Below are 26,069 nucleotides of genomic sequence, written 5' to 3'. Positions count from 1 at the left end.
TACAGGGCCTTGGTGAGGCCACACCTGGAATATTGTGTGCAATTGTGGCCTCCTTCTCTGAGGAAGGATGTTCTTGCTCTCGAGGGAGTGCAGCGAAGGTTTACCAGACTGATTCCAGGGATGGCGGGACTGTCATATGAGGAGAGATTGTCTAGATTGGGATTGTTCTCGCTGGAGTTCAGAAGAATGAGGGGGGATCTCAAAGAGACTTATAAAATTCTAATAGGACTAGACCGGGTAGATGTAGGGAAGATGTTACCAATGATGGGTGTATCCAGAACCAGGGGTCACAGCCTGAGGATTCAGGGTGAACCATTTCGGACAGAGATAAGGAGACACTTCTTCACACAAAGAGTGGTGAGCCTGTGGAATTCATTACCACAGGAAGTAGTTGATGCTAAAACTTTGAATATATTCAAGAGGCAGCTGGATATAACACTTGGGGAGAATGGGATCAAAGGCTATGGGGAGAAAGCAGGATTAGGCTATTGAGTTGGATGATCAGCCATGATCGTGATGAATGGCGGAGCAGGCTCGAAGGGCCAAAAGGCCTCCTCCTGCTCCTATCTTCTATGTATCTATGTATCTATAGAACCTTGGAAGATGACCACCAATGCATCCACTATTTCTGACGTCACTTCCTTCATCTGCACCCCAGATGTAGATTATCATGCCCTGGGGATTTATTGGCCTTCGATCCCATCAGTTTCCCAGTATAATTTCTCTCCTAATACTGATCTCATTCAATTTCTCCCTCTCACTAAGCGCTGCGTTCCCCAACATTTATGGTATCTTATTTATGTCCTCTTTTGTGAAGACAGAACTTAAGTATGTATTTAGTCTGTCAGCCATTTCTTTGTTCCCATTATAAATTCCCCTGTTTCTGACTGTAAGGTACTGTGAGCAGTTCTGGGCACAACATCTTTGGGTATATTGATCTTCAGAATCGCCAACTGGCTGCATGTCTAAGCATCAGTCCAGTTGAAATAGGTAACGTGTGTCCTGAAAATCTTTACTTTTATTGGGGAATTATAAAGAAAGTATGCAAATGCAATTACGAGAAGGTTGCCAGACTGATGCTGAATACAGGGTTAAAGGCAGGATTCTTGGAAGTGTGGAGGATCTTGGGGACCACGTACATAGATCCCTCAAAGTTGCCACCTAGGTTGATAGGGTTGTTAAGAAGGTGTAAGGTGTCTTGGCTTTCATTAACAGGGGGATTGTGTTTAAGAGCCACGAGGTTTTGCTGCAGCTTTATAAAACTCTAGTTAGACCACACTTGGAATATTGTGTCCAGTTCTGGTTGCCTCATTATAGGAAGGATGTGGATGCTTTGGAGAGGATGCAGAAGAGATTTACCAGGATGCTGCCTGGACTGGAGGGCATGTCTTATGAAGAAAGGTTGAGGGGGCTCGGGCTTTTCTCACTGGAGCGAAGAAGGAAGAGAGGTGACTTGATAGAGATGTACAAGGTGATGAGAGGCATGGATCAAGTGGATAGCCAGAGACTTTTCCCCAGGGTGGGGACATAATTTTAAGGTGATTGGAGGAAGGTATAGGGGAGATGTCAGAGGTCAGTTCTTCACACAGAGAGTGGTGGGTGCGTGGAATGCACTGCCAGCAGAAGTAGTGGAGTCAGAGTCATTAGGGATATTTAAGCAACTCTTGGACAGGCACATGGACAGCAGTAAATTGAAGGGGCGTAGGTTAGGTTGATCTTAGATTAGGATAAATGGTCAGCACAACATCATGGGCTGAAGGGCCTGTACTGTGCTGTACTGTTCTGTGTTCTATAATACCTGGAATGGGCGGATTGTCTTTTGAGAAAAGGCTGGACAGACTAGGCTCGAGTTTAAAGGAGTATGAGGCAAGTTCATTGAAACATACAAGATCCTGCGGTCACTGTTTAAAAATAAGGGGTCGCAACTTTAAGACCCAGGTGAAAATAAATCTTTTCTCTGAGGGTCATACGTCTTTGGAACTCTCTTCTTGAAGAGTCGGTGGAAGCAGAGTCTTTGAATATTTTTAAGGCAGAGGATATAGATTCTTGGTAAGCAAGGGTGTGATAGGTTGTTGTGGGATGCTATCATGGCATGGTTGCACAGTGGTTTGCACTGCCTCACAGTGCCAGGGACCCGGGTTCAATTCCGGCCTCTGGTGACTGTGTGAAGTTTGCACATTCCCACTGTGTTTGCATGGGTTTCCTCCGGATGCTCCGGTTTCCTCCCACAGTCCAGAGAAATGCAGTTTAGATGGATCAGCCATGACAAATTGCCCCCCAAGTGTCCAACAGTTAGGTGGGGGCTAGGGCCGGGGGACTGGGCCTAGGTCGGTTGCTCTTTCAGAGGGTCAGTGCAGACTTGACCGGCTAAATGGGCTCCTGCATGGATTCTATCTGGGTAGGTGGGATGTAGATTTGAGGTTATGATCAGATCAACCATGATCTTATTAAATGGTGGAGTAGGAACCTGCATAGACTTTTAATGCTTTTGTTGCATGCATTGTATTTATAAGTATTTGCTCGAAGATTGTCTGTTTCTCTCTAACAGTTAAAGCTGGGTGGTATCTTGGGAGGTGGAAGCCTCGAACATGATCCCTTTACCATCTGTGAGAGATTAGCGGATGGGGAATTTATACCCACACCTCTTCCTCCAGTACTCTCTATGATCCGAGCAGCAGTGGACCTTTTTGGAGTGATATTCCCTTGTGTGGATGTTAAGCACAGGTGTAGATTTCTCACTTTTATGACTTTGTTCTGCTTGTTACACATTTGTTAAGTTCAAATATTATAATACAAATGTATATAACAAGTGAAATCATTCTATTGCGAAACTTTACCTTTGGTAATTTCTTCTGTATCTGAGATGCTTCTCTAAACATTAGTGTGCAAATTAGTATTGTGTCCTCTGCTTTTCTAGTTTGTAGCTGATCCTATACAGCAGATGTGCATGCTGCTGGTTTTTATAGCTTTTGTGCAATTTTTTGAGTTTCAACTGGTGTATGTGTTGGGATTATTGTTTCGATTTAGGTTTGTTTAGCTTTTCAATGTGAATATCAAAATCCACAGGTCACAGTTGTAGATTTGCATGAAACATTTACCATTCATTTTTTTCCCCTTAAGAGCACAGATATTGGATCGCTTGACAGAGTCCATAAAGCAAACTAAAGGATCAAAGCAGCAAACGGTGCAGCTAAATGTTTTTGCTGCATTCTGCTGTGGATTGAAGGCAAGTAAACTGTTTTCATATCATCCCTAAGGATAAAGAGAACTTTAAACTCTTCACTAATTTGAAATGACAGGATTCAAATTGAGCTCAGGCATTGTGACTATCCAGCTGTGTATGAAGTTTATTTGATAGTCTAAATATAGCAGACCTGATCAACCAGCTTCAAAGTGCTGAATGTTTCTTGAAACTTAACTATAATTAAGTTGTTGACATTTAATCATTAAAATTATAAATTTATGGCTCTGCCAAGGTTTTTGGTTCACCCACAATGGGACAAAATTAAGGGTGTTTTAATCTGCATCTATGTACCACCCCTGGGAGTGCTCAGTGATAAGTGTGCAAAAGAAAGTGTTCTACCTACATCACTGTTACAACACCCTGGGCTAGTGCACGGTCAATTCCAGCCCCCTTGACCCAGAGCCGCAATGCCAGTAAAATTAGATTTATGTAACTGTTGAGCCCAATAAACTACAGTCACCAAGTTGGTAACTTTTAAACACGAGTACCCTTATATTATTAATGGTATCTTTAAGTAAACTGACAGAAATGTAGCTGGCTATCTATGACCCATTCCTCTTTCCCCCCCCCCCCCACACACTTTTTTTGTTATCTATATATGCACACACACAACACATGGAAAAGAGTGGTGGAAAGGGAGAAAAAATATTAATGAAATAAAAGGATAAAGATCTTTGATTCACAGGATGACTTCCAGTCAATGTCTATCTGAAGTTTTTTGGTATGTACTTGCTTCCAGGCTTGATATGATCTTATCGGGCAAAGTTGCCTACCTCCCCTGAGACTCAGCATAATTTCAGATACACAGCAAACGATATGCTAGACACTCCACTGCTTAGACAGCAGCAAAGAGAGAGAAACAGCTCACTTCACTTCTAAGGTCGAATCACTTCTGGAAGGTTCACTTAGAAACATCACCCAGCAGGCACCAATCACTGACTGTTGGCAGGCAGAACACTGTTCCTGGCCAACCCATTGGCTGCCAGTTAACCAATCAAACCGATTCCCTCCAAAACCAGTCCTCTCACCCACTTGGTGCTGAAGAGCCTGGTATCTGCTTCTCCCAAACACAAAATCTGAGAATACAATATCCTGGCAAGGAGGCTGTTTTAAATACTTTAAGTCTTCTGCTTTCTTCTCTTTCTTCTCTCTATTTAAAGGCACATTTAATTTTTGAATGGACCAAAACAATAAAATAAATGGGAACAAAGGAAATAGACAGAAGGATTCTTGCATACCTCCCATTAAAATGATAAATTTGTGTCTCTTCCAAGGATTTTGATTAACCCACAATTGGACAGAATTAAGGGGGTATTGATCTCCATCTATATCCCACCCCTGGAAGTATTCAATGACAAGTGTGCAAACGTTTTCCACCTACATCACTAATTAGTGAACCAAATCAATGTAAAATGCATAAACGTAGGGTTATTGGCAGGAAGTTTAAGCTTGAGTTTACAAAATGGTTGGTTATTTAGTCAACTGACATTGTGTTTCGCATTCTTGGGATGATCCCCAATAGACCAATTGAATTAAATTTTCCAAATTATCCCAAGAAGAAAACCAATGGACAAAATTTCACTTTTTAGAACTTTTACTTTCAGAATGAAATCAAAATTAACATGAATTAACAAGCAAATTGTGGTCAATATAAACAATAAATTACACATTAAAAAGCAGATACAGCAAAGGTAGACTCTCTGATTGCCTTGGCCTGTCCATTTATCACATATAGCCCCATTTCCAGCCACAAAGACCGTCAAAATTCTGAACTGCCTCAGGCAAAAAGCCACTCTACAATATTTAGCCAAATCGCACCCAATAGCAGTATTACTCCACCTAAGTTCCACAGTTAACGTTTTAGCCATCAGTTAACCTTTCTAAATCTCCCTTAGCTCTGCGCCCAATTCTAGCCGCCTTGCTTGTCTTTTCCAACTGAGCCACAACCTCTTGCTTTTTTTCAGCAGGTCTGTTCACCCAATCCCCCTATATTGTAGTCTGGGTCACAAGGTCTTCTTTCGTGCCCTTTCAGAGAATGGGCCAGCATCCCAGCAATGCCCGACCTTGAGCATCTCTCATATAGGTATCACGCCTGCAAGCAGCACAGCTACCCCAGCAAGAGTGGACCCCCCTCACACTTTCCCCTTTAAATTGATTGGAGCTGCTTCCGGAAAAGCATTCCTTAATACAAATTGACTTTGCACTTCATGATATTCTTGCTTTCTAATCACAATCTCCAAGTATTCTCAGTTGGAATTGAAGAATAATAACCATCTATCAGATTTACACGACTAAAAAAACGTTGAAGAATTCACAAAACTAATTTTCTTCAAACGTTAGTACTAGATTTCAGAGAATTGTGCACTGTGCTCTGGGTTATATTAACTGTACCTTTATCAACAAATCTTTCTCCACCAGTTGAAGTGCATTCATGTTTTCTTTCTCCTTTTCCTCCACTTGGGCTGTGTAGCAGTTGTTAATGCTAATTTTCTTCAACTTCTTATTTGCAGTGTTCTTTTACCTCCTGTTGGTGCTGAACCAGAATTGCCTCTGGCCCACTTGTGTTTTTCTGTTAGCATGCACTTTTTGCACCTTTTGTCTTCAACCTGACATTCTAATATTAGTTTATAATTCTCTTCTTCCATAGATCATGTTACCTTTTCCAGTTTACTGTTTACTTCCACAAGGTGTCATCCATAGCCTAGTGTTCTGACCGTTTCTTTTCCAGAGACAAATTTGTGGCTTCATGTCCCACTAATGAGGCAGCACATGATCCAGACTGACGAGTCTGTGCAATGCTGAGGGCATTCTTCATTGTTGGAGGTGGCCCCTTTCGGATGAGATATTATGATCCTTGGCCTGAGCAAGTTAGAGACCAATAACATTTTGTTTAAAGTTTTGAGATTCAAGACACTAAGTGAAAGCCACAAGATTCCACGGGTTTTGAACAAACAAAAATAAACTTTACAAGTTTAGAAAGATGATATCTATATTATACTCTAAAATTCAGAGTACGTATGAGGTACATGTGAATTAACGAGCCAACTTTGGTCGAGTATACCACATCACACAAAAACTGAAACACCATAGCATTCAAGGCTACAGACCAAGTGCTGGAAAATGGGATTAGATGTTTGATAGCTGGCACGGACACAATGGCTCAAAGGGCCTTTTTCTGTGCTGTAAAATTCTATGACTCTTATGATCATAAATGCGACCAAAATAGATTTCTCTCTCCATCTCCAAATAGTACTTCAATGATGGCCTACCTCATCCCTCTGGGTTTCAACCTCTGCTTCTAAGATTCCATTCCCCTGGATTCCTGAGTATAAATTAAAATATCAATTACAGACGCAACTTCAATTTTTCGGGCATGCAGAATCGGGCACTAATACTCCAAAGGGGACACACTTTTCCCTCAACCATTCTCTTTACTTAAAGTCTGCATCCTGCAGATCTTTCTCTAAACTTGGGGCCTGTTTCTCTGCTCCTTCCTTTTAACTGAGCTATTTCTGTCCAGTCTTTGTATCATTCTCTCTGGGACACTTTTTTTCCTCCCACATTTAGAGTACCCAATTATTTTTGTTTACTATTAAGGGGCAGTTGAGCATGGCCAATCCACCCACGCTGCATATCTTTGGTTGTGGGGGCGAAACCCATGCAAACAAGGGGGGAATGTGCAAACTCCACACGAACATAAAAAACATAGAAAATACAGCACAGAACAGGCCCTTCGGCCCACGATGTTGTGCCGAACCTTTGTCCTAGATTAATCATAGATTATCATTGAATTTACAGTGCAGAAGGAGTCCACTCGGCCCTTTGAGTCTGCACCTGCTCTTGAAAAGAGCACCCTACCCAAACTCAACACCTCCACCCAACACCAAGGGCAATTTGGACATTAAGGGCAATTTATCATTGGCCAATTCACCTAACCCGCACATCTTTGGACTGTGGGAGGAAACCGGAGCACCCGGAGGAAACCCACGCAGACACTGGGAGGACGCGCAGACTCCGCACAGACAGTGACCCAAGCCGGAATCGAACCTGGGACCCTGGAGCTGTGAACCAATTGTGCTATCCACAATGCTACCGTGCTGCCCTTGAGAACAAATAAATCTACACTATATCATTTTACCTTAATCCATGTACCTATCCAATAGCTGCTTGAAGGTCCCTAATGTTCCCGACTCAACTACTTCCACAGGCAGTGCATTCCATGCCCCCACTACTCTCTGGGTAAAGAACCTACCTCTGATATCCCTCCTATATCTTCCACATTTCACCTTAAATTGATGTCCCCTTGTAATGGTTTGTTCCACCCGGGGAAAAAGTCTCTGACTGTCTACTCTATCTATTCCCCTGATCATCTTATAAACCTCTATCAAGTCGCCCCTCATCCTTCTCCGTTCTAATGAGAAAAGGCCTAGCACCCTCAACCTTTCCTCGTAAGACCTACTCTCCATTCCAGGCAACATCCTGGTAAATCTTCTTTGCACCTTTTCCAAAGCTGCCACATCCTTCCTAAAATGAGGCGACCAAAACTGTACACAATACTCCAAATGTGGCCTTACCAAAGTTTTGTACAGCTGCATCATCACCTCTCGGCTCTTAAATTCAATCCCTCTGTTAATGAACGCGAGCACACCATAGGCCTTCTTCACAGCTCTATCCACTTGAGTGGCAACTTTCAAAGATGTATGAACATAGACCCCAAGATCTCTCTACTCCTCCACATTGCCAAGAACTCTACCGTTAACCCTGTATTCTGCATTCATATTTGTCCTTCCAAAATGGACAACCTCACACTTTTCAGGGTTAAACTCCATCTGCCACTTCTCAGCCCAGCTCTGCATCCTATCTATGTCTCTTTGCAGCCGACAACAGCCCTCCTTACTATCCACAACTCCACCAATCTTCGTATCGTCTGCAAATTTACTGACCCACCCTTCAACTCCCTCATCCAAGTCATTAATGAAAATCACAAACAGCAGAGGACCCAGAACTGATCCCTGCGGTACGCCACTGGTAACTGGGCTCCAGGCTGAATATTTGCCATCCATCACCACTCTCTGACTTCTATCGGTTAGCCAGTTCGTTATCCAACTGGCCAAATTTCCCACTACCCCATGCCTCCTTACTTTCTGCATAAGCCTACCATGGGGAACTTTATCAAATGCCTTACTAAAATCCATGTACACTACATCCACTGCTTTACCTTCATCCACATGCTTGGTCACCTCCTCAAAGAATTCAATAAAATTTGTAAGGCAAGACCTACCCCTCACAAATCCGTGCTGACTATCCCTAATCAAGCAGTGTCTTTCCAGATGCTCAGAAATCCTAGCCTTCAGTACCCTTTCCATTACTTTGCCTACCACCGAAGTAAGACTAACTGGCCTGTAATTCCCAGGGTTATCCCTAGTCCCTATTTTGAACAGGGGCACGACATTCGCCACTCTCCAATCCCCTGGTACCACCCCTGTTGACAGTGAGGACGAAAAGATCATTGCCAACGGCTCTGCAGTTTCATCTCTTGCTTCCCATAGAATCCTTGGATATATCCCGTCAGGCCCGGGGGACTTGTCTATCCTCAAGTTTTTCAAAATGCCCAACGCATCTTCCTTCCTAACAAGTATTTCCTCGAGCTTACCAATCTGTTTCACACTGTCCTCTCCAACAATCTCGGTCCTCTCATTTGTAAATACAGAAGAAAAGTACTCGTTCAAGACCTCTCCTATCTCTTCAGACTCAATACACAATCTCCCGCTACTGTCCTTGATCGGACCTACCCTCGCTCTAGTCATTCCCATATTTCTCACATATGTGTAAAAGGCCTTGGGGTTTTCCTTGATCCTACCCGCCAAAGATTGTTCATGCCCTCTCTTAGCTCTCCTAATCCCTTTCTTCAGTTCCCTCCTGGCTATCTTGTATCCCTCCAATGCCCTGTCTGAACCTTGTTTCCTCAGCCTTACATAAGTCACCTTTTTCCTCTTAACAAGACATTCAACCTCTCTTGTCAACCATGGTCCCCTCACTCGACCATCTCTTCCCTGCCTGACAGGGACATACATATCAAGGACACGTAGCACCTGTTCCTTGAATAAGTTCCACATTTCACTTGTGTCCTTCCCTGCCAGCCTATGTTCCCAACTTATGCACTTCAATTCTTGTCTGACAACATCGTATTTACCCTTCCCCCAATTGTAAACCTTGCCCTGTTGCACGTACCTATCCCTCTCCATTACTAAAGTGAAAGTCACAGAATTGTGGTCACTATCTCCAAAATGCTCCCCCACTAACAAATCTATCACTTGCCCTGGCTCATTACCCAGTACTAAATCCAATATTGCCCCTCCTCTGGTCGGACAATCTACATACTGTGTTAGAAAAGCTTCGTGGACACACTGCACAAACACCACCCCATCCAAACTGTTTGATCTAAAGAGTTTCCACTCAATATTTGGGAAGTTAAAGTCTCCCATGACTACTACCCTATGACTTCTGCACCTTTCCAAAATCTGTTTCCCAATCTGTTCCTCCACATCTCTGCTACTATTGGGGGGCCTATAGAAAACTCCTATGTGAACCTGGGACCTCGGCGCCGTGAGGCAGCAGTGCTAACCACTGCACCACCGTGCTGCCCGCGTCTTTCTGGGACACTTGTTTTTGGATTAAAACGGAGTCATCTGAATGTTCACCAACCCTTGAACTGATTTGGTGACCAACCAAAGTACTTCAAGAGGGTCCCATCCATGTTACTAGGCAGAGCCAAATGTAAAGTGCACTGGAACATCCTGTAACTTAAATATTGCAACCCCTATATTTGGTTAACTTAGCACACGGATATAGGAAAAAAAAATGGATTTCATAACCTAAAAGAAGGATAATCTGTTTCCTCGTGGATGTAAAGAATCGCATGGCACTGTTCAAAGATTAGGGTGTTTTCCCCAATGTACAGTTGATACTTGCCAACAAACATCAAAAACAGATACAAATTATCATGTTATTATCCATTACTATTTGCTCAATGCTGCTGTGCGCAAACTGTTTGTCTGTTTCCTATATTACAAGTGTCACTGCACTTCCAAAGGGCTTGTTGACTGTAAAGCACTTTGGAATATCCTGACATTATGAAAGGTCCTCTATAAAAACAAAGTCTTTAGTTGTGTTTACAATTCCCTTTTTGTCACACGAATCATGAGCGACTTGTTCAGGATTGGTGTACGTATAGCAGTTCAGTATGTTCTTGCTGGTTATTATGAAATATTCATGCACGTTGGGCTAATGAATCTTTAGAATTGCTCATGTCAGGGGTGGCGCAGTGGTTAGCACTGCTGCCTCACGGCGCAGAGGACGTGGGTTCAATCCCAGCCCTAGGTCACTGTCCGTGTGGAGTTTGCACATTCTCCCCGTGTCTGCGTGGGTCTCGCCCCCACAATCCAAAAATGTGAGGGTAGGTGGATTGGGCAGACTAAATTGCCCCTTAATTGGAAATTTTAAAAAACATTGCTTTTGTTGCTAGAAAATATTGGCCATGGCTGAAGAAATTTTCAGTTTGTATAAATGAAGTTCTTTTTTTAAAAAATAAAAAATAGTTTGGAGTACCCAATTATATTTTTTCCAATTAAGGGGCAATTTAATGTGGCCAATTCACCTAACCACACCTTTGGGTTGTGGGGGTGAAACCCACACAGACATGGGTAGAATGTGCAGTGACCCGGTGCCGGGGTCGAACCTGGGTCCTCAGCGCCGTAGGCAGCAGAGCTAACCACTGTGCCACCGTGCCACCCATAAATGAAGTTCAACATTTTGTGTTTTCTTTTCCAGAGATTAGCTTGTACCAAAGGTAGTTTAGGCCCTGAAGAGGTGAGAAGACCTGCTGTGACTCTGGTAATGCGTTCCTTAGAAAGTGCAAATCTTCTGTTAAGATGTGCAGCAGCAGAGACCCTGGCCAGACTGGCACAGGTTGTAGCGGATAGTGCCTTCACTGCCAGGCTGGCACAGACCAGCTTTGAAAAGTGAGTAAATTGATCTAAAACTTTTTTTGATTGTATAAAAACACCTATTTGGCTTATCTGTGTACTAGAATGTATGATATTGCGTGTTACCGAACCAGTGTCATATTCCTTTCTTGATCTGTGCTGAATACAAACATATGAATTGGGATCAGCAGTATGCCATGCAGCTGTGGATCTGACTGTGGCCTCAACTCAACTTTCCTGTCTACTTATCAATCCAGTATCTACCTAACTGACTTCTGGTGATGACATGTAAGTGGAGGTTGGACATTGTGAGACTCCTGCTCGAGCTTACGTTTTTGGCACTTTTCATCCAGATTTGGGGAGAAGATTTTATGTGATTGATCTCTGGAAACTTTGCGGCAAGTAAAGGATGTCGAAACCCAGAAGAAGAATATGGGACGAAAAGGTGCAAGCAATAGTCCACCTGGTGCGGAGTTCTGTGGGAGGAAAAATGATAAGCGCAAGCTCACCGGCTGGGGCCGAGCCCGTTACAGTGGACACGCTGGCTGAAGTGATGGTGGTGGAGTTTGAGCATCAATTCGCCAATCATTTTGATAGGCATCGGAAGGAGATGATGGCCTCGTTCAAGGAGTTGGTGGAGGATAGCCTGGCCCTGATAAAGGAGGCTCTGGGAAGGTGCAGGAAAGTAACAGAAGGCTGAGAACCAAAGTTGAGAACCTGGAGAACCAGTCACCGAGGCAGAATCTGCGGATCATGGGATTACCTGAAGGGCTGGAGGGTCGGAAGCCGACGGAGTATGCAGAAATATTCACCAAGCTCCTGGCAGAGTAGGAGGGCCCTTGCGCTAAGAGCTGGACAGGGCTCACCGGTCGCTCCGGCCAAAGGCGAATGAGCCACCGAGTGCTGTGATAGTCTGCTTTCATAGCTACCAGGTGAAGGAGAAAGTACTAAGATGGGCGAAGCAGAATCGAGAGATGAAGTGGGAAGGTGTTGGTATTCCTATATACCAGGATCTCACAGCAGAGCTGGCAAGACGGGCAGCCTATGGAAGGGTGAAGGCTGCCAAAGAGAAAATGCTGGAAAATCTCAGCAGGTCTGGCACCATCTGTAGGGAGAGAAAAGAGCTAACGTTTCGAGTCCAGATGACCCTTTGTCAAAGCTATAATACAGAAAAAATGGGAAATATTTATACTGTTGAGTGAGAATGAAAGATGAGTCATAACCACAGAAACCCAGGGAAACGAGGTGCTAATAGCCACAGAAACCAAGGGGAAAGAGTGCTATCGGCAGTCCCCAGAGAGAACAAAAGATGTGAGAGGCCAAACAGCAGAGAAACTAACATCAGAGGCTAAACTGTGACAGATGTCGAAGTGGGGGTGGGGAGGGGGCAGCAAAGAGGATAAAGGGTAAGGAACGGTAGATAAGATTGCGGGGGGGGGGGGGGGGGGGCGGGGCGGGGGGGGTTAAATATATATAAAGAAAGACCAGAGAGAAATAAATGGTAAAAGACAGTTAAAATGAAATGGGATGAAAACAAATGGGTCCATGTGGGGTGGAGCTAATCATCTGAAGTTGTTGAATTCTATGTTGAGACCGGAAGGCTGTAGCGTGCCTAACCGAAGATGAGATGTTGTTCCTCCAGTTTGCATTGATCGTCACTGGAACATTGCAGCAGGCCAAGGACAGACATGTGGGCATGGGAGCAGGGTCTTCTGTTAAAATGGCAAGCAACGGGAGGTCAGGGTCCTGAATGCGCACAGACCAAAGGTGCTCAGCAAAGCGATCACCCAGTCTGCGTTTGGTCTCTCCGATATAGAGGAGACCACATTGAGAGCAGCGAATGCAATAGACCAGATTGAAAGAGGTGCAAGTAAAACGCTGCTTAATCTGAAATGAGTGTTTTGGGCCTGGGATGTTAAGCATGGAAGAGTTAAAGGGACAGGTGTTACACCTTCTGCGATTGCATGGGAATGTGCCGTGGGTGATGGGAGAGGTGTTTGGTATAGTGGAGGAGTGGAGTAGATTATCTCGGAGGGAACGGTCTCTATGGAATGCTGAAAGGGAGTGAAGGGAAGATGTGTTTGGTGGTAGCATCACGCTGGAGTTTGCAAAAAATGCGGAGGATTATGCTTTGCATATGGAGGCTGGTGGAGTGAAATGTGAGAATGAGGGGGACTCTATCCTTGTTCTGGGATGGAGGGGAGGGGGCGAGGGTAGTGGCGCGGGAGATGGACTGCACACTGTTGCGGGCCCTGCCTTTAGCACCCTTTCTCCGTGGTTTCTGTGGCGATTAGCACCCTGTTTCCCTGGGTTTCTGTGGCTATTACTCATCTTTCATTCTCACTCCACAGTATAAATATTTCCCACTTTCTCTATTATAGCTTTGACAAAGGGTCATCTAGACTTGAAACTTTAGCTCTTTTCTCTCCCTACAGATGCTGCCAGACCTGCTGCGATTTTCCAACATTTTCTCTTTGGTTTCCGATTCCAGCATCCGTAGTAATTTGCTTTGATCCAGGGTGAAGGTGGCTTTGTACAAGAGCAACGTGCAGTTTGGGTGGTCTACCCGGTGAAGTTAAGAATTACACACAACTCCAGGGACTATTGCTTCGAGGAGGCGGAGGTGTTAGGTGATATGGGGTTTCTGAAGAAGATGGTGGCTGCCATAGGGTAGTGGGTGCCTGGAACTCGCTACCGGAGGAGGTGGTGGAAGCAGGGACGATAGTGACATTTAAGGGGCATCGTGACAAATACATATGGACCCAGGAAGTGTAGAAGATTGTAGTTTAGTCGGGCAGCATGGTCGGCATGGGCTTGGAGGGCCGAAGGGCCTGTTCCTGTGCTGTACATTTCTTTGTCCTTTGTTCATACCGAATTTGAATGCGCACCAGTTGATTCTGGGGAGGTGTGGAGACTTGAATACAATGCTGAACCAAAGGTGGCTAGATCTCAGCTGCGCTCGCTGAGCCGCCCCCCCCCCCCCCCCCCAAAAAAAGCGGGGAGGTGGGGGGGTGGGCGAAAATGCTGGCTGGGTTTATGAAGGAGATGGGGGGGGGGGGGGGGGAAGAGCGGATTTGTGGAGGTTTTTGCATCCGCAGGGTAGGCAGTATTCTCTCTTTTCGCCGGTGCAAAATGTATATTCAAGGATCAACTTCTCCATTATAGGGAAGTCGGGGGAGAGGAAAGCAGAGTATTTGGTTGTTATCTTGGACCATGCTCTGCATTTGGTGAATGTGGTCCTGGAGAAGGAGCTGGCACAGAGGCCAGCCTAGAGGTTGGATGTGGGGCTGCAGATGCATCTGAATTTTTGTGTAAAAGATTGGGATGGTGATCGATGACTGGGGGTGACCAGAACGGGGAGGTCTCGCCGGCAGTGAGGGGCTAGATCATCTCGTTTAAGACTGGGGGGTAGGGGGGGCAGCTAGTGGAGGAAATGGTTGAGGTGGATGGGAAGTATGCAGAGGATCCTACTCTGGAACTTCTTTTTTTAAAAAATATATTTTATTCAAGATTTTTGGCCAAACATAACAGTACGTAGTGTTTCTTTTACACAACAATAAAGCAATATAAATAACAGTGGCCAGTTTTAAACAAATAAATAAATAATATATAAACAAAAACGAAACTGAATGGCAACTGCCTTGTCCAAAATAAATACTCTCAAAATACAATCCAACAATCCAATATACAATTACCTATAACAAATACCTATACATATTATACATATACAATAACATCTCTGAGAGTCCGTCCGATTCCTCCCCTTCCCCCCCCCCCCTCCCCCCTGGGTTGCTGCTGTTGTCTACTTCTTTTCCATTCCCTCTATCTTTCTGTGAGGTAATCGACGAACGGTTGCCACCGCCTGGTGAACCCCTGAGCCGAACCCCTTAACACGAACTTAATCCGTTCTAACTTTATAAACCCTGCCATGTCCTTTATCCAGGTCTCCACACCCGGGGGTTTGGCTTCCTTCCACATTAACAATATCCTGCGCCGGGCTACTAGGGACGCAAAGGCCAACACGTCAGCCTCTCTCGCCTCCTGCACTCCCGGCTCTTCTGCAACCCCAAATATAGCCAACCCCCAGCTTGGTTCGACCCGGACTCCCACCACCTTCGAAAGCACCTTTGCCACCCCCACCCAGAACCCCTGGAGTGCCGGGCATGACCAGAACATGTGGGTGTGATTCGCTGGGCCTCTTGAGCATCTCGCACACCTATCCTCTACCCAAAAAAATTTACTAAGCCGTGCTCCAGTCATATGCGCCCTGTGTTACACCTTAAATTGTATCAGGCTTAGCCTGGCACACGAGGACGATGAGTTTACCCTATGTAGGGCATCAGCCCACAGCCCCTCCTCAATCTCCTCCCCCAGTTCTTCTTCCCATTTCCCTTTCAGCTCATCTACCATGATCTCCCCCTCGTCCCTCATTTCCCTGTATATGTCCGACACCTTACCATCCCCCACCCATGTCTCTGAGATCACTCTATCCTGCACCTCCTGCGTCAGGAGCTGCGGGAATTCCCTCACCTGTTGCCTCGCAAAAGCCCTCAATTGCATGTACCGAAATGCATTCCCTTGGGGCAACCCATATTTTTCCGTCAGCGCTCCCAGACTCGCAAACGTCCCATCTACAAACAGAACTCTCAGTTGTACTACCCCAGCTCTTTGCCATGCTCCAAATCCCACATCCATTCTCCCCGGAACAAACCTATGATTGTTTCTTATCGGGGACCGCACCGAAGCTCCCGTCCTTCCCCTATGCCGTCTCCACTGCCCCCAAATTTTCAATGTAGCCACCACCACGGGGCTTGTGGTGTATTTCTTTGGTGAGAACGGCAACGGTGCCGTCACCATTGCTTGTAGGCTAGTCCCCCTGCAGGACGCCCTCTCCAATCTCTTCCACACCGCTCCCTCCCCTTCTCCCATCCACTTACACACCATTGAAACATTGGCGGCCCAGTAGTACTCACTTAGGCTCGGTAGTGCCAGCCCCCCCCTGTCCCTACTACGCTGCAAGAATCCCCACCTCACTCTCGGGGTCTTCCCAGCCCACACAAAACTCATAATACTCTTCTCGATTCTTTTGAAAAAAGCCTTCGTGATCACCACCGGGAGGCACTGAAACACAAAAAGGAATCTCGGGAGGACCACCATTTTAACCGCCTGCACCCTACCTGCCAATGACAGGGACACCATGTCCCATCTCTTAAAGTCCTCCTCCATCTGTTCCACCAACCGCGTTAAATTAAGCCTGTGTAATGTACCCCAATTCTTGGCTATCTGGATCCCCAAGTACCGGAAGTCCCTTGTTACCTTCCTCAACGGTAAATCCTCTATTTCCCTGCTCTGCTCCCCTGGATGCACCACAAACAACTCACTTTTCCCCATGTTCAGTTTATACCCTGAAAAATCCCCAAAGTCCCCAAGTATCCGCATTATCTCTGGCATCCCCTCCGCTGGGTCCGCCACATATAGCAACAAATCATCCACATACAGAGATACCCGGTGTTCTTCTCCTCCCCGCCCCCCCCCCCTGAGTACTCCCCTCCACTTCCTGGAACCCCTCAATGCTATGGCCAGGGGTTCAATCGCCAGTGCAAACAATAACGGGGACAGAGGACATCCCTGCCTCGTCCCTCTATGGAGCCGAAAATAGTCAGACCCACGTCCATTCGTGACCACGCTCGCCATCGGGGCCCTATACAGCAACTGTACCCACCTGATATACCCATCCCCAAAACCAAATCTCCTCAGCACCTCCCACAAATAATCCCACTCCACTCTATCAAATGCTTTCTCGGCATCCATCACCACCACTATCTCCGCTTCCCCCCCTCTGGTGGGGGCATCATCATTACCCCTAGCAGCCTCCGTATATTTGTATTCAGCTGTCTCCCCTTCACAAACCCAGTTTGGTCCTCATGGACAACCCCCGGGACACAATCCTCTATCCTCATTGCCATTACCTTGGCCAGAATCTTAGCGTCCACATTCAGGAGGGAAATGGGCCTGTAGGACCCGCATTGCAGCGGGTCTTTTTCCTTCTTTAGGAGGAGCGATATCGTTGCCTCTGACATAGTCGGGGGCAGCTGCCCCCTTTCCCTCGCCTCATTCAAGGTTCTCATCAGTAGCGGGGCCAGCAAGTCCATATATTTCCTATAGAATTCAACTGGGAATCCGTCTGGTCCCGGGGCCTTCCCCGCCTGCATGCTCCCAATCCCTTTCACCACTTCCTCCTCTCAATCTGTGCTCCCAGTCCCACCCTCTCCTGCTCCTCCACCTTAGGAAATTCCAGCTGATCCAGAAAGCACATCATTCTTTCCTTCCCATTCAGGGGCTGAGCTTCATATAATCTTTCGTAAAATGCCTTGGACACTCCATTCACTCTTGCCGCTCCCCGCTCCATCTCTCCCTCCTCATCTCTCACCCCCCCCTATCTCCCTCGCTGCACCACAAACAACTCCCCTTTTCCTCAGTTGGTGGGCCAGCAACCTGCCTTCTCCCCGTATTCGTACTGTACACCCTGTGCCTTCCTCCATTGTGCCTCTGCATTACCCGTAGTCAACAAGTCAAATTCTACATGTAGCCTTTGCCTTTCCCTGTACAGTCCCTCCTCCGGTGCCTCCGCATATTGTCTGTCCACCCTCAAAAGTTCTTTCAACAACCGCTCCCTTTCCCTACCCTCCTGCTTTCCTTTATGTGCCCTAATAGATATCAGCTCCCCTCTAACCACTGCCTTCAGCGCCTCCCAGACCACTCCCACCTGTACCTCCCCATTATCATTGAGTTCCAAGTACCTTTCAATACACCCCCTCACCCTTAAACACACACCCTCATCTGCCAATAATCCCATGTCCATTCTCCAGGGTGGACGCTGTTGTTTTTCTTCCCCTATCTCCAGGTCCACCCAACGTGGAGCATGATCCGAAATGGCTATAGCCGTGTACTCCGTCCCCGTCACCTTTGGGATCAGTGCCCTTCCCAAAACAAAAAAATCTATTCGTGAATAAACTTTGTGGACATAGGAGAAAAACAAAAACTCCTTACTCCTAGGTCTACTAAATCTCCAGGGGTCTACTCCTCCCTTCTGCTCCATAAAGTCCTTAAGCACCCTAGCTGCAGCCGGCGTCCTTCCGGTCCTGGACCTCGATCTGTCCAGCCCTGGGTCCAGCACCGTATTAAAATCTCCACCCATTACCAACTTCCCCACTTCTAGGTCCGGGATTCGTCCTAACATACGCCTCATAAAGTTGGCATCATCCCAGTTCGGGGCATACACGTTCACTAATACCACTGCCTCCCCTTGCAATTTGCCACTCACCATCACGTATCTGCCCCCACAATCCGCCACTATAGTCTTTGCCTCAAACATTACCCGCTTCCCCACTAGTATGGCCACCCCCTTGTTTTTTGCGTCTAGCCCCGAATGAAACACTTGCCCCACCCATCCTTTGCGTAGTCTGAACTAGTCTATCAGCTTCAGATGCGTCTCCTGAAGCATAACCACATCTGCCTTAAGTTTCTTTCGGTGTGCGAGTACCCGTGCCCTCTTAATCGGCCCGTTCAGCCCTCTCACATTCCACGTGATCAACCGGGTTGGGGGGCTCTTTACCCCTCCCCCCCTTGACGACGAGCCATCTCCTTTTTCAATCCAGCTCCTCACCCGGTTCCCACGTAGCCGTATCTCCCCCAAGCGCCGCCCCCCCCGCCCCGACCACCCCCCCCCCCCCCCCCCCCCATACCAGCTCCCCCTTCTCCCCAGCAGCAGCAACCCAGTTTAAACCCCCCCCCCGCTAGATCCCAAACTAGCGTAATTGCACCCCCATGTTGCTCCCAGAAGTCAGCAAACTCAGGCCGACCCACGTGACCTCGGCTCACACTGTGCGAGGCCCCCTCCTTCCTGCTTCCCTGTTCCCGCCATGATTACCATCGCGCGGGAACAAAGCCCGCGCTGCCCTTTTGGCCCCGCCCCCAATGGCCGGCGCCCTCAGCTCCTCATCCTCCCTCCCCCCCCCTCCCCCACGACATGGGGAAGAGAGAAAAGTTACAGGGTCGCAGGATTAACAACTTGGGAAGTAATCTCTTCCCTCTTTTCCCCCCCCTTCATCCCACATATTCATCCCCCACTTTGTCCCAAACGTTCTTTTTATGGCCCGCTCACTCCAGTTTCTCCTCGACAATAAATGTCCACGCCTCATCTGCCGTTTCGAAGTAGTGGTGTTTCCCTTGATGTGAGACCCACAGTCTTGCCGGTTGCAGCATTCCAAATTTAATCTTCCTTTTGTGCAGCACCGCCTTGGCCCGATTAAAGCTTGCCCTCCTTCTCGCCACCTCCGCACTCCAATCTTGATATACGCGGATCACCGCGTTCCCCCACCTACTGCTCCGAGTTTTCTTTGCCCATCTGAGGACCATCTTTCTGTCCTTATATCGGAGAAATCTCACCACTATGGCTCGAGGAATTTCTCCAGCCCTCGGTCTTCGCGCCATAACTCGATAGGCTCCCTCCACCTCCAGCAGACCCGTCGGGGCCTCCGATCCCATTAACGAGTGCAGCATCGTGCTCACATATGCCCCGACGTCCGCCCCTTCTACACCTTCGGGAAGACCAAGAATCCTTAAATTCTTCCTCCTCGCATTATTCTCCAGCACCTCCAGCCTTTCCACACACCTTTTGTGTTGTGCCTCGTGCATCTCCGTTTTCACCACCAGGCCCTGTATGTCGTCCTCATTCTCGGCAGCCTTTGCCTTCACGACCCGAAGCTCCTGTTCCTGGGTCTTTTGCTCCTCCTTTAGCCCCTCAATCGCTTGTAATATCGGGGCCAACAACTCCTTCTTCATCTCCTTTTTGAGTTCTTCCACGCAACGCCGCAGGAACTCTTGTTGGTCAGGGCCCCATATTAAACTGCCTCCTTCCAACGCCATCTTGCTTTGTGCCTGCCTTCCTGGCCGCTGCTCTAGAGGATCCACCGCAATCCGGCCACTTTCCTCTCTTTTTTCCATCCGTGTCCAGGGGGGGATTCCCTTCTGGATTACCGCACAGTGTTTTTTGCCGTTAAAATTGCCGTTGGGGCTCCTATCGAGAGCCCAAAAGTCCGTTCCACCGGGAGCTGCCGAAACGTGCGACCTAGCTGGTCATCACCGCACCCAGAAGTCTACTCTGGAACTTCTGATGAGGAGGAAGGAATTGCAGACACAGTTTGACCGACTGTCCACAGAGAAGGTGGGGCGGCAGTTAAGGCAGGCGAATAGCAGAAGGCCAGTCGTTTGCTCGCAGGACAGCTCCTCTGGCAGGTGGCTGCATGCAAGATTGTTTGGGTTTGGGATGGGGCAGGGACGTTGGTGAACAAGGCATTTGAGTAGTTTTATAAAAGGTCTGATATGAGGGATTTTGTTTTGGCGGGGGGGGGGTTGGAGTGTCCTGGGGTAGCAGAGGAAGAGAGGGCAAGGCTGGTGGAAATAGAGGAGGTTCGGACAGCGATTGGGAAGATTCAATTGGGCAAGGCACGGGCTGGATGGATTCCTGGTGGAGTTTTATAAAACGTTTTTGGCTAGGCTGGAACTGCTGTTGGATTGGTTTGGATTGGATTTGTTTATTGTCACGTGTACTGAGGTACAGTGAAAAGTATTTTACTGCGAGCAGCTCAACAGATCATTAAGTACATGGGAAGAAAAGGGAAGAAAAGAAAATACATTGTTGGTGGAAATGTTCGAAGATTCTGTAGTTAAGGGGGTAGGGGCGATGGGATAGGCATCCATTTTATTGTCAAAAAAGGGTAAGGACCTGGTGGAGTGTAGGTCGTATAGGCCAATGTGTCTGCTAAATGTGGGTGCCAAGATCCTGGCCATGGTGCTGGCGGTTAGGTTGGAAAAATGTTGACTTCCGGTTGCGGCTATGCGGAGCCAAGCCACACGATTTGGCAGCTCCCGCTATCACGGACTTTCGGGCTCTTTAGAGGAGCCCCAACGGAAATTTTTTTGAAGACCACCCGTGGGGAAGGGAACAGAGAGGTCCCCCTTCAACTTTTATGGACCGGACCAGAAGTGAAACGGCCAGAAAAGCGGCATTGGAGCAGCGGGAGAAGCGAGGGAAGAAAAGCAAAATGGCGGCGGCCGGGGACAAATCGGAGTGTGGGCTGGAGCTGCAGGAGTTAATCAAACTTCGAGGAGATGCAGAAGGAAATGCTGTCGCCTATGCTGTCGGCGATTGAAGGACTAGGGATGACCCAGAAGGCCCAAGAGGTAAAGATCCAGGAGGTACAGAAAAGAATCAGTGAGAATGAGGACGAGATCTTGGGCCTGGCGGTGAGAGTGGAGGAGCACGAGGCGCTGCACAAGAGGTGGGCGGGAAGACCCGAAGACCTGGAGAACAGGTCGAGGAGAAAGAACCTGCGGATCCTGGGTCTCCCTGAAGGAGTGGAGGGGGCCGATGCCGGGGCATACGCGAGCACGATGCTCGGGGCGATGATGGGCGCGGAGGCCCCGTCGAGGACGCTGGAGCTGGATGGGGCACACCGGGTGCTGGCGAGGAGGCCCAAGGCAAACGAGCCGCCAAGGGCGATGGTGGTGAGATTTCACTGTTTCACGGACAGAGAGAGGGTCCTGAAATGGGCCAAGAAGGAGCGGAGCAGCAAGTGGGACAATGCAGAGATCCGAATATATCCGGACTGGAGCACGGAGGTTGCAAAGAGGAGAGCGGGTTTCAACCGGGCCAAGGCGGTGTTGCACCGGAAAGGAGTGAGATTCTGAATGCTGCAGCCAGCGCGACTGTGGGTCACACACAAGGATCAACACTATTATTTCGAAATGCCTGAAGAGGCGTGGACCTTCATACAAACCGAAAGGTTGGACTCAAACTGAGGATTTGTGAGGGTGGGGGGGAGGTTTGATGTTTTGATGGTTGTTGTACATAGGGGGTCAATCACAGGAAATGTTTCATGGGCTAGGGGAGAGAGGGGGATGGCGATGGGGGAAAAGAGACAAGGCCGCGACAGGAGCTGCGCCAGAGGGGGCGGGGTAGGCTTAGGAAAGCGTGGGGTTTTTCCCGCGCTAGGGAAGAAAGGCGGGAAGGGGAACGGAGGAACGCACACTGATTGGGAGACCCCCACACGGGGAGGTCAATGGGACGGCGGGGGAAGCTGGGGTCAGCAGGTGTCAGCTGACTTACGGGATATGTGATGGTGAGCGGTAAGTTGCAGGGGACGTGGGTGGTGTTGGTAAATGTATACGCCCCGAACTGGGATGATGCCGGATTCATGAAGCGCATGTTGGGGCGCATTCCGGACCTGGAGGTAGGAGGCCTGATAATAGGTGGGGACTTCAATACGGTGTTGGACCCAGCACTGGACCGCTCCAGATCAAGGACTGGGAAGAGGCCGGCGGTGGCCAGGGTGCTTAGGGGGTTTATGGATCAGATGGGGGGCGGGGGTGGGGGGGGGGGGGGGGGAGTGGACCCGTGGAGGTTTGCTAGGCTGCAGGCCCATGTGCACAAAGCCTACTCCCGGATAGACTTTTTTGTCCTGGGCAGGGCGCTGATCCCGAAAGTGGAGGGAACGGAGTATTCGGCCATAGCCGTTTCGGATCACGCCCCGCACTGGGTGGAACTGGAGCTGGGAGAGGAGAGGGACCAACGCCCGCTGTGGCGGCTGGATGTGGGACTGCTGGCAGATGAGGTGGTGTGTGGGAAGGTGAGGGGGTCCATCGAAAGGTACTTGGAGGCTAACAACAACGGGCAGGTGCGGGTGGGGGTGGTATGGGAGGCGTTGAAGGCGGTGATCAGGGGAGAGCTAATCTCCATCAGGGTTCATAGGGAGAAGACAGAGGGCATGGAAAGGGAGAGGTTAGTGGCTGAGATTTTGAGAGTGGACAGGAGATATGAAGAGGCCCCTGAGGAGAGATTACTTGGGGAAAGACGACGTCTCCAGACTAAGTTTGATCTGTTGACCACAGGGAAGGCAGAGGCACAGTGGACGAAGGCGCAGGGGGCGACCTACGAGTACGGGGAAAAGGCGAGTCGGATGCTGGCACACCAGCTCCGTAAGTGGATGGCAGCGAGGGAAATAGGGGGAGTCAAGGATGGAAGGGGAGTCACGGTACGGAGTGCGACGAAAATAAACGAGGTGTTCAAGGCCTTCTACGAGGAGCTGTACAGATCCCAGCCCCCAACGGTGGAAGAGGGGATGAGACGATTCCTAGACCAACTGAGATTCCCGAGGGTGGAGGAGCAAGAGGTGGCTGGTTTGGGGGCACCAATTGGGTTGGAGGTGCTGAGCAAGGGTTTGGGGAGCATGCAGGCGGGGAAGGCCCCGGGACCGGACGGGTTCCCGGTGGAGTTCTACAGGAAGTACGTACACCTGCTGGCCCCGCTACTAGTGAGGACCTTTAATGAGGTAAGAGAGGAAGGGACCCTGCCCCCGACAATGTCGGAGGCAACAATTTATTTGATCCCAAAGCGGGACAAGGACCCACTGCAATGTGGATCGTACAGGCCGATTTCGCTCCTCAACGTGGATGCTAAGTTGCTGGCAAAAGTGCTGGCTACAAGAATTGAGGACTGTGTCCCGGGGGTGATTCACAAGGACCAGACGGGATTTGTAAAGGGCAGGCAACTAAACACCAATGTGCGGCAGCTCTTAAACGTAATAATGATGCCATCGGAGGAGGGAGAGGCGGAGATGGTGGCAGCCATGGACGCGGAGAAGGCCTTTGACCGAGTAGAGTGGGAGTATCTCTGGGAAGTGCTGTGTAGGTTTGGGTTCGGGAGAGGGTTTATCAGTTGCTCCTTTACAGAGCCCCAGTGGCGAATGTAGTGACGAACCGGCGGAAGTCGGAGTACTTTCGGCTGTACCGAGGGACGAGGCAGGGGTGCCCCCTGTCCCCCCCTGTTGTTTGCATTGGCGATCGAACCCTTGGCCATGTCATTGAGGGAGTCTAGGAAATGCTGCTGTATGTGGCGGATCCAATGGAGGGGATGGTGGAGGTCATGCAGACTCTAAGGGAGTTTGGTGTTTTTTCAGGCTATAAGCTCAATGTAGGGAAGAGTGAGCTTTTTGTAGTACAGGCAGGGGACCAAGAAAGGGGGATAGGGGATCTACCGCTGAGGAGGGGGAGGGGATCTTTCGGTACCTGGGGATCCAGATAGCCAGGAGTTCGGGGCCCTACATAAACTGAATCTGACGAGGTTGGTGGAGCAGATGGAGGAGGATTTTAAAAGATGGGACATGTTACCGCTCTCGCTGGCGGGTAGAGTGCAGTCGGTCAAAATGGTGGTCTTCCGAGGTTTCTTTTTGTGTTTCAGTGCCTTCCCATCGTGATCACCAAGGCGTTTTTTAAGAGAGTAGGTAGGAGTATTATGGGGTTTGTGTGGGCGAATAGGACCCCGAGGGCAAGGAGAGGGTTTCTGGAACGCAGTAGGGACCGAGGAGGGTTGGCGCTGCCAAACCTAGGGAGCTACTACTGGGCAGCAAATGTGGCGATGATCCGCAAGTGGGTGATGGAGGGAGAGGGAGCGGCATGGAAGAGGGTGGAGATGGCGTCCTGTAAAGGAACGAGCCTGGGGGCGTTGGTGACGGCACCGCTGCCGCTCTCGCCATCAAAGTATACCACGAGCCCGGTTGTGGCGGCAACGCTAAGGATCTGGGGCCAGTGGAGACGGCACAGGGGTGCAATGGGAGCCTCGGTGTGGTCCCCGATAAGGGGCAACCACCGGTTTGTCCCGGGGAGGATGGACGGGGGGTTTCAGAGCTGGCATCGGGCGGGGATTAGAAGAATGGGGGACCTGTTTATTGACGGGACGTTTGCGAGCCTAGTGGCACTGGAGGAGAAGTTTGAGATATCCCCGGGAAATGCTTTTAGATATATGCAGGTGAGGGCGTTTGTGAGGCGACAGGTGAGGGAATTCCAGCTGCTCCCGGCACAGGAAATTCAAGACAGGGTGATCTCGGGTGTATGGGTCGGGGAGGGCAAGGTGTCGGCAATATACCAGGAGATGAAGGAAGATGGGAATCGCAGGTAGAGGAGCTGAAGGGCAAATGGGAGGAGGAGCTGGGGGAGGAGATTGAGGAGGGGTTATGGGCTGATGCCCTAGATCGGGTTAACTCTTCATCCTCATGTGCCAGGCTCAGCCTGATACAATTTAAGGTGGTTTACAGAGCGCACTTGACGGGGGCGAGGTTGAGTAGGTTCTTTAGGGTAGAGGACAGATGTGGAAGGTGCGCAGGGAGCCCGGCGAACCATGTCCATATGTTTTGGTCATGCCCGGCACTGGAGGGGTTCTGGAGAGGAGTGGCGGGAGCAATATCTCAGGTGGTGAAAGTCCGGGTCAAGCCAAGCTGGGGGCTAGCAATATTTGGAGTAGTGGACGAGCCGGGAGTGCAGGAGGCGAAAGAGGCCGGCATTCTGGCCTTTGCGTCCCTAGTAGCCCAGCGAAGGATCTTGCTAATGTGGAAGGAGGCGAAGCCCCCCAGCGTGGAGGCCTGGATAAACGACATGGCTGGGTTCATGAAGCTGGAGAGGATAAAGTTTGCCTTGAGAGGGTCTGCGCAGGGGTTTTACAGGCGGTGGCAACCGTTCCTAGACGATCTCGCAGAGCATTAGAGGAAGCTCGGTCAGCAGCAGCAGCAACCCGGCTGGGGGGGGGGGGGGGACACATCCTGGGAGGGGAGGGGGGAAGGGGGGCTTGCCTGGGGGGTGGATGAGCAAGAGAAAACATGAAGGATTTGGGTAACTGGCACGTGCGGGAGAGAGCCAGTGTATAAAGCTCTGTAACATATCATTTTACCATGTATATATCTAGCTTTGTGCGATTTCTTGCTATTTTGTTACGAGGGGTTGTGTTA

The 26,069-nt window shown here is 48.9% G+C and overlaps 1 protein-coding gene across 5 annotated transcripts in view; it reads left to right on the top strand.

Moving 5' to 3' along the window:
• Positions 1 to 26,069, top strand: part of heatr5a (HEAT repeat containing 5a) — a 344,658-nt gene that overhangs the window by 137,586 nt on the left and 181,003 nt on the right. For all 5 annotated transcript variants that reach the window (XM_072488316.1, XM_072488279.1, XM_072488289.1 and 2 more), the window contains 3 exons: positions 2,549 to 2,724; positions 3,121 to 3,226; positions 11,075 to 11,265. In XM_072488316.1, the coding sequence (XP_072344417.1) occupies positions 2,549 to 2,724; positions 3,121 to 3,226; positions 11,075 to 11,265 (473 nt within the window). The remainder of the gene's footprint in view (positions 1 to 2,548; positions 2,725 to 3,120; positions 3,227 to 11,074; positions 11,266 to 26,069) is intronic.

This window comes from Scyliorhinus torazame, chromosome 2 (genome assembly GCF_047496885.1).
Source record: "Scyliorhinus torazame isolate Kashiwa2021f chromosome 2, sScyTor2.1, whole genome shotgun sequence".
In the NCBI taxonomy this organism is placed as follows: Eukaryota; Metazoa; Chordata; class Chondrichthyes; order Carcharhiniformes; family Scyliorhinidae; genus Scyliorhinus; species Scyliorhinus torazame.
Note: the sequence above shows the minus strand (reverse complement) of the source record. Positions and strands in the feature narration are given on the sequence as shown.